This window comes from Ranitomeya variabilis, chromosome 6 (genome assembly GCF_051348905.1).
Source record: "Ranitomeya variabilis isolate aRanVar5 chromosome 6, aRanVar5.hap1, whole genome shotgun sequence".
Lineage (NCBI taxonomy): Eukaryota > Metazoa > Chordata > Amphibia > Anura > Dendrobatidae > Ranitomeya > Ranitomeya variabilis.
In genome coordinates this window covers 415,816,560-415,829,202 of record NC_135237.1, presented here as the reverse complement: position 1 = coordinate 415,829,202, position 12,643 = coordinate 415,816,560, and the positions used below count along the sequence as shown (strand labels likewise).

General features: G+C 43.4%; 1 protein-coding gene across 2 annotated transcripts in view; it reads left to right on the top strand.

Moving 5' to 3' along the window:
• The window catches only part of EMILIN2 (elastin microfibril interfacer 2), a 112,708-nt gene extending 101,800 nt beyond the window's left edge, over nucleotides 1–10,908 (top strand). For both annotated transcript variants that reach the window (XM_077270308.1, XM_077270309.1), the window contains one exon: nucleotides 7,865–10,908. In XM_077270308.1, coding sequence (XP_077126423.1) covers nucleotides 7,865–8,202 — 338 coding nt within the window. In that variant the 3' untranslated portion in view covers nucleotides 8,203–10,908. The remainder of the gene's footprint in view (nucleotides 1–7,864) is intronic.
• Nucleotides 10,909–12,643: the final 1,735 nt, after the last annotated feature.

The following is a 12,643-nucleotide window of genomic DNA, read 5'->3' as shown; positions in this document are numbered from 1 at the left end:
GACTCGTCTCACAAGGCAAGCCGAACTGGGTACTAGCGACGCGCAGCTGCAGCACTTTCTCTGAGCCGGCTGTCAATTTGACAGCCGGCTCAGAGAACAAACGGGATTATCTCAGAATGTGGGGGCGGCAGAATGCCGCCGACAAGGAGCCTGGCTTGGACTGCTGCAATGCCGCATCATCAGGCGGCCCCGCTGGCGCCCCCCTGTCGGCTGCGCCCGGGGCACATGCCCCGGCTGCCCTCCCCTGGATACGCCACTGTGGACTGTGGTCTGTCTCTAGAAGAATGTCTCTAAAAGGATAACAGCAAAGATGACAGCAGAAATGTGCCAGAAATGAGCAAAGGTGAACAGAAGGTAAGACTAACCACTATTAATAAATGTACTAAATTTCTTTCCCTTTCCACCACACTTACTCATCATGCTGACATACGCTGTAACAGTTTTGACTCCTTTATTCCTCACTCTCTTTCGCTATCCCCGAACCCCAGCACCCTCCAACCAAGTCATAATCTCTCCTTCCCTCCTGCCTCCCCACCTGACCTCCTCCGCTGACCTGCTCCTCAACCTCAGTTCCCTCCTAATAAAACACAAAACAAGCCGCCAACTCTCCTTCTCCCACCTGCTCTGTCTCTCTCTGCTTCTCCTCACTGCTGGCGACATATCTCCCAATCCTGGACCTCCACACCTCATACCTCTCATTATTACTCCCTTCTATCACTCCCAGCCCAACATAAGCACCTGAAATCTTGCCCATCTCAAATCCGTGTCTTTGACGCCCACAACCCTGCTCCCTCTCTCTGGATCACTCTGTCTGCAATAAACTCCACGTGATTCACAATCTCTTTACCTCTTGTAATCTTTCCTTCATGTGCCTCACCGAAACATGGGTGACACCCTCTGACACAGCCTCCCCTGCTGCGCTATGTTACGGCGGCCTCCACTTCACCCACACTCCTCGTCCTGGCAACGGACATGGTGGAGGAGTGGGCCTTCTCCTTTCTTCCAACTGTACCTTTAACCCAATTCCACCTCTACCCTCCCTTATCTTCACCTCTTTTGAAGTTCACTCTGTCTGCATCTACTCTCCCTCCAACCTCCAAATGGCCATCATATACCGACCTCCGGGCTCAACCACTGCCTTTATTGACCAATTCTCCACCTGGCTCCTTCACTTGCTGTCTGCTGACATTCCCACCGTCATCATAGGTGACTTCAACATCCCCATTGACACCCACCAGTCAGCAGGGTCCAAACTCCTGTCCCTTAGTTCATCTTTTGGACTTACCCAGTGGTCCTCCTCAGCCACCCACACAGACGGACATACATTAGACCTGGTCTTCACCCGTTTCTGCTCCCTATCTAACTTCACAACCTCCCCTCTCCCTCTATCCGACCACCATCTGCTCACTTTCTGATCACTGTCCTCCATACCTGTCATCCATGTCCAGCAACATGCGCACACCCCGCAGAAACCTTGCACATCTGGACACTCGCACACTCTCTGACTCTATTCAGCCACTGTCCTCTATAGCTTCACTCCATGACACAGACACTGCCACTAGTTTCTACAATGCCACTATTGCTTCAGCCATCAACTCGGTCGCCCCTGTCATGCATAGCAGAGTGTGACGAATCAATAGACAACCCTGGCACAATAACATCACTAAAAATCTTCGGCAAGTATCCAGAATTGCAGAACGGCGTTGGAAGAAAACGCATTCGCAAGGTGATTTCACTGCACTCAAACAAGCGACACTTGCATTCAAATCAGCTCTCACCTCTGCTAAACAGGCCTTTTTCACATCCCTCCTATCTTCTTTATCCCACAACCCCAAACAGTTGTTCAACACCTTTAACTCCCTCCTCTGCCCACCACTGCCCCCTCCGAGTTCCTTGATCTCTGCTGAGGACTTTGCCACACACTTCAAAAATAAGATAGACCAAACAAGGCAAGTCTTTGTTGTCCGACCACTACAACCCCTTTGTATGCCTGACCAATGCCCTAACCCCATAACTTCCCTCTCCAAAATCACTGAAGGACAGCTTGCTCATCTTCTCTCCAAATCACACCTCACCACTTGTGCACTTGACCCCATCCCACCTCCTCCCCAACCTCAACACTACACTAATCCCATACCTAACCCATCTCTTCAATCTATCACTAACTTCTGGTACCTTCCCCTGTGCTTTCAAAAATGCCACAATCACACCTATCCTCAAAAAGCCTTCCCTTGACCCAAGCGCTATGTCCAGCTACCGCTCCATATCTTTGCTCCCATTTGCTTCCAAACTACTTGAGCAGCATGTCCACGCTGAACTTTCATCTCACCTTGCATCTAACTCTCTCTCTCTCTTTGACAGCCTACAATCTGGCTTCCGTCCCCACCATTCCACTGAGACTGCCCTGACCAAACTTACGAACGACTTACTTACAGCCAAAGCTAACAGACATTTCTCTATACTACTCCTTCTAGACCTGTACTCTGCCTTCGACACCATTGACCACTGCCTCCTCTCTTCCTTTGGTGTCAAAGACCTCGCCCTATCCTGGATCTCCTCATACCTTAACAACCGCACATTTAGCATTACCTACTCCCATACTACCTCTTCTTCTCGCCCCCTCTCTGTTGGTGTCCCTCAAAGCTCTGTCCTAGGACCTCTTTTCTTCTCAATCTATACCCTTGGCCTTGGACAACTCATAAAGCCCTATGGCTTCCAGTACCATCTATATGCCGATGACACTCAGATCTGCCTCTCTGGCCCAGATGTCACCTCTCTGCTGTCCAGAATCCCAGAGTGTCTATCAGCCATCTTCTCCTTCTTCTCCTCTCGCTTCCTCAAACTCAATGTGGACAAAATGAACTAATTATTCTTCCTTCATCTCGCACATCTTCCCTACCTGATCTATCTATCACAATAAATGAATTCACACTTTCCCCCATCCAGGTAATCCGCTGCCTCGGAGTAACCCTGGACTCTGCCCTGTCCTTTAGACCACACATCCAAGCTCTCGCCACCTCCTGTCGCCTCCAACTCAAAAATATTTCCAGAATCCGTCCTTTCCTCAACCCTCACTCTACCAAAATGCTAGTGTATGCCCTCATCATCTCCCGCCTCGACTACTGCAACATCCTCCTTTGTGGGCTACCCTCTAACACTCTCGCACCCCTCCAGTCCATCCTTAACTCTGCTGCCCGACTAATTTTTCTCTCTCCTCGCTACACTCCTGCTTCCCCTTTTGCAAATCCCTTCACTGGCTTCCAATTTCCCAGAGTATCCAGTTTAAACTACTAACACTGACCTACAAAGCCATCCATAACCTTTCTCCTCCGTATATTTCTGTACTAATCTCTCAATATCTTCCCTCTTGTAATCTCTGGACCTCCCAAGACCTCCTTCTCTCCTCCATGCTTATTCGCTCCTCACCCAATCACTGCCAAGACTTCTCCCGAATATCCCCCATCCTTTGGAATTCTGTGCCCTAACACATCCGGTTATCCACCACATTTGGATCCTTCAAACGGAACCTGAAAACCCATCTCTTCAAAGAAGCTTACAGCCTGTAATGACCACACGGCCACCTCAACACCATCGGAGCTACTGCAACCCCACACCTACTGTCTCCTTCCCCATAATCCTGTAGAATGTAAGCCCGCAAGGGCAGGGTCATCTCCCCTTTGTATCAGTCTGTCATTGTTAGTTTGTTTACTGTAAGTGATATTTGTATTTTGATGTAACCCCATCTTATGTACAGCACCATGGAATTAATGGTGCTATATAAATAATAATAATAATAATAGTCCTGGACCCCTCAGCAGTTGGCATCTCACATTCCCTGACTTTGGATAGTACAACACACGCCATGACTTCAGCTTTTCTTTACAGTGTGACATCACTGTGTGCATTATCACTGTACTGTGACATAACTCAGCAATGAAGGTGGTTATGGTGTAGTATTGGCCCTATCATAATTTCTGCTATGAGGCTACATGGTTAATTGTTATGCGCCTGACCTGGGCGTAACATATTCACTGGACCACTAAGTCTCCTCACAGAGTCCACCTATTTGGACAATAATTGCCTTTCAAATTGGACTTTACTGTGCCATGGCTCATTACCCCCAGCATGGGCTACACGTGGGCACATAGTCACTGTAAACCACCATGTGCTGTTTTATGAAGATTGTAAGGTGACTCAAGACCTTGTCATTACCAACACTGAGGTTGTGGAAATCCTGCAAATTGCTGTGATTCACACAACCAAATGTGGCCCCGGTCTTACAGACAATCAGGTTGCATCTTGAAGAGACAATTGACTGATTTTTAAATATTCCTCAATGAGAAGTACTCAGATGAAGCCTATATAGATATGATTTGCTGCTGTCTTTGTGTATATCCTATATGAAATAAAAATAATTATAACTAGTGTTGAGCGATACCGTCCGATACTTGAAAGTATCGGTATCGGAAAGTATCGGCCGATACCGGCAAAGTATCGGATCTAATCCGATACCGATACCCGATACCAATACAAGTCAATGGGACTCATGTATCGGACGGTATTCCTGATGGTTCCCAGGGTCTGAAGGAGAGGAAACTCTCCTTCAGGCCCTGGGAACCATATTAATGTGTAAAATAAAGAATTAAAATAAAAAATATTGCTATACTCACCTCTCCGACGCAGCCTGCACCTTACCGAGGGAACCGGCAGCGTTGTTTGCTTAAAATTCGCGCTTTAACTTCCTTACGCGAAGTCCCGGCTTGTGATTGGTCGCGCGCCGCCCATGTGGCCGGGACGCAACCAATCACAGCAAGCCGTGATGTAATTTCAGGTCCTTCAGGATTTTAAAATTACGTTCCGGCGTTGTGATTGGTTGCGTCGCGGTCACATGGGCGACGCGACCAATCACAAGCCGTGACGTCACGGGAGGCTGGACACGCGCGCATTTTAAAATGCGCGCGTGTCCAGCCTCCCGTGACGTCACGGCTTGTGATTGGTCGCGTCGCCCATGTGACCGCGACGCAACCAATCACAACGCCGGAATGTAATTTTAAAATCCTGAAGGACCTGAAATTACGTCATGGCTTGCTGTGATTGGTTGCGTCCCGGCCACATGGGCGGCGCGCGACCAATCACAAGCCGGGACTTCGCGTAAGGAAGTTAAAGCGCGAATTTTAAGCAAACAACGCTGCCGGTTCCCTCGGTAAGGTGCAGGCTGCGTCGGAGAGGTGAGTATAGCAATATTTTTTATTTTAATTCTTTATTTTACACATTAATGTTGTTTCGATACCGATACCCGATACCACAAAAGTATCGGATCTCGGTATCGGAATTCCGATACAGCAAATATCGGCCGATACCCGATACTTGCGGTATCGGAATGCTCAACACTAATTATAACGCTTCATTTTAATGATTTTCCTATTTTAATGTTCAATCTCCTCTCCACAAGGCTGCAGAATAAACCACCTTATCTGATTGCATATGGGTCATGTATAGACCATTTGAGCCCACGTGTTTTTCACTGTGGAAAAATAATCCCATGGTTCTTTCCACAGTCAAGTACGGACCTTATGAAATAGATTTGGTTGGCAGAGAACGCATCTGCAAACTATTTTCTTTCAACGCGCACATTTGATGAATCATGACTTAGAATCCTCCATGAGCAATATCATTTCCATACAAAAGATGTTATAAAATAAAGACTTACACATTGATGTTAACCATTGAAAACTTTGTGAGACAATTAGGAAAAGACTCCTCTTTTAAAAAAAGAAAAATTTTAGTCTATCCTTAAAGGGTACCTTTCATATGAAATGAGTTTTGATATGCTATAACCCCTAATGCACTCTGTAGATCTCCACTGACTGCCCAAAAGACTGCCCAGAAGCACGCAGCTCAGCAAACAGAAGTGCTCAGCTCTTGCATGAGTGCAGGCACAGAGTGCGGGCTCAATAGAAAGTCTGAGACAAGCGTGTGGTTGATGCACGCTTCTGAGCAGTCTTTTAGTTGGGATCTGAAGAACGTTTAAGGGGTTACAGCATATCAAGAATAATTTCAGACAATCTCAAGAACATATAACATATTCAAAATTATTTTTAATTACAGGAACACTTTACATTGTCTCTAAACCCAATATATTCCTAGGTATATGGCACAAAATGTTAAACATGAAATAATATACAAATCTGACAGATGCCTCGACATGTCTACAAATATCCAAGACACCATAGAGATCCTTGTAAAAATCCAATCTTTATTCCAGAATATTCACAACAATTGTGACTGTATTTTAGGCTTGAGAAAGACCATTTGGTCGAAACGTTGCCCTATTTTGTCTTCTCACTACTGTGTTGTTTTAAATATTCTGGAATAAAGATTGGATTTTTTCAAGAATCTCTATGGTGCCTCCGATATCTTTTGATTTACAGCTGTTTTTGGACCTAGTAGGAGGCCCTGCCAAGAAGCACATACTCATCAATGGTCCATGGGAATTCTATACTGAATGGATCAGATGCCTCGACATATTTATTTATTTTACTCACCTATATAGCACCATTAATTCCACAGTGCTTTACAGGCATTATTATCACTGTCCCCGTTGGGACTAACAATCTAAATTCCCTATCAGCATGTGTTTTGAGTGTGGCAGGAAACGGAAAACCCGGGGAGACCCACGCAAACACGGGGAGAACATACAAACTCCTTGCAGATGTTGTCCTTGGTGGAATTTGAACCCAGGACCAAAGTGCTTCAAAGCATCAGTGTTAACCACTGAGCCACTGAGTACTTATTTTTATGGGATGGAGTGAAATAATATTGAGCTGGTATCATGCAGAAGTTATGGTCATTCACCAAAATTGAAACTAAAGTTAAGCAAAATGAATTGCACTGCCAGAAACCAGCATCCAGTCCTGTCCCCATGGCACCCAGACCAGGATAGTTGAGGATGCTGATGCAAAAGTGTAGACTGACCTGGGCTTGCTGCCATGGAGGACCAGAATGGACGCTAGACCAGAGCAGCACGAATCTCCTTGCTCAACTCAGGTGGACACATCTATATGGTATCTGAATGTATTTCATACAAAGGACATTACTTTTCTTAAACAGAAGCCTAGATCTAAACAGGTCACCCAGGACTCTGCATGTAATGTCTTAGAGGTCTGCATTTACAATAGTGATAGCTGTTGAATGTGACTGTCTCTACCATCTGACTCATAGTGTGGGGTTCCAATTGGAGACCCCTTTATGATGTTCATATGCTCTCCTTTTTTATTGGTTTTCTTTTTTATATCTATGTAGTCTATTACTTTTATTCAGGGTCAAATAAATGGAAATGCAGTTAAAAAAATAGTTTTTGCATGCAGTGTAGCTTGAGCTGGTGGGTTCACTCTGCTAGTGAAGACAAATGGGCAGTCAGTGGTGACATAATAGCACAAGGGTTAACACAGGCATATTTAAGGAAAGGCCAACCACACCGTGCCCTTGGGCAACCCAAATGAGAATGCTGAAATTGGTGTACTGGCTACTTTAAAAAGTCATCGACAGTAAAGCGCCTTCAATGTAAATGTTATCTGGTTGTGTTATATCCAGTTAACTTAGGATGTCACAAATTTCCACTAATTAGTTCCAGAAACCATCAAAATCTAGAGACCCCATGCTGCGGAGAGAAGGTCTGTCTCTTATCTAGTGGTATTCTTTTTTCCTGCTCCTAGGGATTTGTTGCTTGTAAATATGATAGAGAAGAAAGCATTTGCATTTCATTTGAACTTACAGATAGTTAATAATAGGCTTTGAACTATTATGACCACGCAAACTTTTATGGTCACCACTTGGAATTTACCACCATGCTTCTTTCTTTCAGGTATCTTCACTGCTCCCATTGAAGGTCGTTATATGCTGTCCGCGGTCCTTACGCCAGAGCATAACCACTATGTGGAAGCTGTCCTCTTGGTGTCCAATGTCAGTGTGGCACAGCTGGATTCTTCTGGCTATCGACGAGAACTCCTGGAGTTTCACAGGCCTAGCGCCAGTAGGCCAGTTTGTAGCGGGATAGGCACATTCAATCTTATTTTGAACTTGAAACCCCAAGATGAAGTTGCCATTGTCCTGACAGGAGGCAAACTGGCAGATTCAAACTCTGACGAAATGTTCTCCACATTCAGCGGTGTATTGCTATACCCATTCACCCCCCTCAGATAGCCAATTCACTAATGAAGAGACATTCAGAAGAGACATTCAGTGCAAGTGAATTTGAAGTGTTAATATATACTATCTAGGAATAAGTCCTTATTGTGAGTGAATGTATAATATATTCCGTACCTCGTGGTATGCACACTATATAAGAAATTACTTGCCTTTCCCCTGACTTGTTTCCGTCAGACATTTTCTAAATATTCCTTAAAAATGCATCTTTGTACACTGTTCAGACTTTTATACCATTTTTATTTTATTTTTTTTATCACTGAAATGTTCCTTGGCGTATTTTAAGATTTTTTTTTATTGTCCTGCGTTTGGTAGTTCAGGACTCATAAATGCATTATTTAATGTTCTGCATGTATACGATTGGCTTTATTTAAATGTGGTACTTTCAGGATTGTGTATTCTGTAAAATGTCAAAAAATAATGAAGAAACTATACACAGTTAATTATCAGGTGCCTTAGCTCAGTAATGGTCATGATAAGATGTTAGGATCCATAAGGTAATCCATATGTCTTCTATAAGGTGATTGTATTTTTGTCAATATGTCACAAGAGCATTTATGAGAGTTTGTGGGAACTTCATCTTAAAGTTGCTGTTAGAAAAGAAGCAAATTATTTCTCCATAGAGTTAGTTTTTTTTAATATTTCAAGTTTTAAAATAGTTTAGTAGCTATAAAGGGTGAAGAAATAGCCAGCAACCCCAGGCCCAGCAACCCAACCAGTGTTCTAAATGGCTCATGGTGGGTAGAGGGCATGGTAACATATTTTGCATGTTTCACATATGTATGAATCCAACCTTCTGTGAAAGGTCTGATTCATACATATGTGAAACATGGATCACCTTACATGAGAAGACACAGCCTGACCACAAGGTCTCTCGACCTGTTTCATGGGCAGATATGAAGTAGTTAGCTCAGGTAAGGGGACCTGACAGTTGGGCCGGGTCTTCCCATGTGAGAACGGTCTGTGTTTAATGAGTGTGTGAAACCGACCTTACTGCCATTTAGATTATTGTATTGTATGGCAGAGGAGTGAAAAGAAAGTCGTGAGCCACAACCATCCGGTAATAAAAATTCTTTTTGCAAAAATCTTTAAAATCACTGGATCCATCCAGACAACCATGTTAAAAACCTGACATGTTTCTGGCTGTAAATGCCCTTAATAGGAAACTATGGTTGTGTCGCTTAACTTCCTCTTCACTGCTCTGTTTTGCTGTGCTTCACCAGCGGTAATCGCACACACCGGATAGAGGTCTCTCAGCTCTTCATTACTAGACTAGCGTGTGAGCTTGCACTCCTACTTTACTGTATTGTGTTATTTGAACAGTTTTTATTCTGGATTTGATAACCAAATTCCCTGTGGTTAAACTGAACTAAAGTTATATCATCATAAGGACCTATGGTGCCTGACAAGTTGGGTTCAGTAGACTTTTCAGAGGTCTGTGGGATGCATCTGAAATACAGACTGAGGCTTTAATATCACCCAGCGCATCAGGGTGATTCTGTTATTATAACAGAAATCTGAAGAAATAATTAGATAGGAAACTTTTTCACTGATGGCACAAATTGGCAATAAATAGTAAAAATTAAGAAGCTGCCAAATCACTAAGTACCTTTTTAAAAAAATGGAGTCTGATACCCCCAAAATGCATATTAAGGTAATTAAACAATTATTTAGGGGGATTTAGCTCTATAACACTCATATAAACTGTCTATATTTGATGTAATTACCTTTAAAACTTGTCTTGTTCCATATGGAATTAAAGGGGCTTTGGTGCACCCTTGGTACGACCAAAAGATCAGTATGTCTTTATGCACAATGATTATGAAGGAGTCAGCGGCGTGCACAGTGTAGGGGCAGGCCCACATTTCATGATTGTTTAGTGACAGCGGCTACCTCTCACTACATTCATACGCCCATTGACCTATTCTGTGATGCAGTGAAGACAAGAGCCGCAAGTAACTGATCCTCTCGTCCCATCTGAAGCAGCTCGCTACACTTCTGGGTGTATCAGTGTAGTGAGGGGTGGTCACTGTCAGAAGGCAATCATGAAATGGGGCAAACCCCTACATTATGTGACTTTCACTGTCAGTGTGCACATGCAGCTCAGCGGTTAGAGTTCAGGCAGCACTTGCTGTGGCCAAGCGGGTGCTATCAATTAGAGTCAGGGCACTGTTCATTAAGGAAATTCAGAGATCGTAAAGGTGTATTGAGCTCTTGGCCAACGGTGCATTGAAGCCCCCTCATCTGCATATGGAATTAAAAGCAATCACAGCAATGAAATATTTACTGCTTACATGGTTTTCATCTTGGTTATGTTCCATATATAACTATTTTGTTTAATTTGCATTTTGGAGATGAAAGACTTCCTTTAAGTAAAAGCCATTGATAGGTTCTATAAATATCAATTCAATCATCGCTGAATTGCTTACCTATGTGGGTTTCACATACAATAGTTGATTACTTCACTATTTCATTAGCTCTCTGTGTTTCCCATTAGTTGTTGGTCACACAATATAAATTATAGTATTTTCTATTTGATATTTAGATGATTCTATTCAATGCTCATTCTGATGATCCATAAATAAATGTTTACTGTATACAGATGTCAAACATTACTGTAGAGTCATTTTATACTGTATGTGGTCTGGAGGTCTGAAGTATTGACCATTCTTTGGTTTTGCTAATACATGATTTGTTTTTACATTTGTGGTTTGTGTTATTAAATTAATTATGCTAAAAATGGAGGAATATTTTATTAAGTTTTTGAACTGTTTTTTTGTACCATCATTGAAACATATTCTGGAAACTTACATTTTGAAATGTGGCCACATTATCTGACTTAAAAGTAAAAAAAAAAAATCTGTCAGCTGTTGAGCATTGTCGATGGTGTTCTGTCTGTACATACTTGGGGATGGGGGGCATGTATGACCCAATTTTATAGTGCCTATGAGTTACTCTTCGCATCTGAGTTTTTTTTTCATTTCGCTAACTGCACTAAGTGTTTGTGGCTACCCAGGGCAGTATTTAGAGTTTCTGCTGCCCTAGGCACTTTTAGTGCTGCCTCCCCCTTTGGTGAGTATGTCACTATCGGCAGTGACTTTGGTAAAAATCGCTGATGTGAAAGTAGCCTTTTCCAGCAGATCCGGCAGTTTTTCCGCATCTGCCGTGTAACGGATCACTTACAGCAACACTGTGTTCGGCCTCATTCATTCCCTATGGGATTTGTGGCACTTGCTGTGATCCAGCAAATGCGGTACCATACCCCCCAACTGTTGAAGAAGGGAAAGAGGGACAAAGTTTGCCGCGCGCTATGCGTGCCGCGGCAAATCTTAGGCCATGCCTCTGACCACACCCAATTCACAACTAGTCACACCCATATCCACGCCCCAACCACACCCATTTAGTACTGTTGATCACACTGTTTCATAAACAATAATTATAAGCAAGAAAATATGGCCACACAGTGCTCCATACTGTATAACAACCCCACATGATGCTCAATATTGTATAATGGCCCCACATGATGCTGCGTACAGTATAATGGCCACACAGTGATCTATATTGTATAATGGCCACACAGTGCTCCATACTGTATAATGGCCACACATGATGCTCCATACTGTATAATGTCCACACATGATGCTCCATACTGTATAATGGCCACACAGTGCTCCATACTATATAATGGCCACACAGTGCTCCATACTGTATAATGGCCACACATGATGCTCCATACTGTATAATGGCCACACATGATGCTCCATACTGTATAATGGCCACACAGTGCTCCATACTGTATAATGGCCACACATGATGCTCCATACTGTATAATGGCCACACAGTGCACCATACTGTATAATGACCACACAGTGCTCCATACTGTATAATGACCACACATGATGCTCCATACTGTATAATGGCCACACATGATGCTCCATACTGTATAATGGACACACATGATGCTCCATACTGTATAATGGCCACACATGATGCTCCATACTGTATAATGGACACACGATGCTCAATACTGTATAATGGCCACACAGTGATCTATACTGTATAATAGCCACACATGATGCTCCATACTGTATAATGGCCACACAAGTGCTCTATACAGTATAATGGCCATACATGATGCTCCATACTGTATGATGACCCCACATGATGCTCAATACTGTATAATGACGCCACATGATACTCCATACTGTATAATGGCCACACATGATGCTCCATACTGTATAATGGCCACACATGATGCTCCATACTGTATAATGGCCACACAGTGCTCCATACTGTATAATGGCCACACATGATGCTCCATACTGTATAATGGCCACACAGTGCACCATACTGTATAATGACCACACAGTGCTCCATACTGTATAATGACCACACATGATGCTCCATACTGTATAATGGCCACACATGATGCTCCATA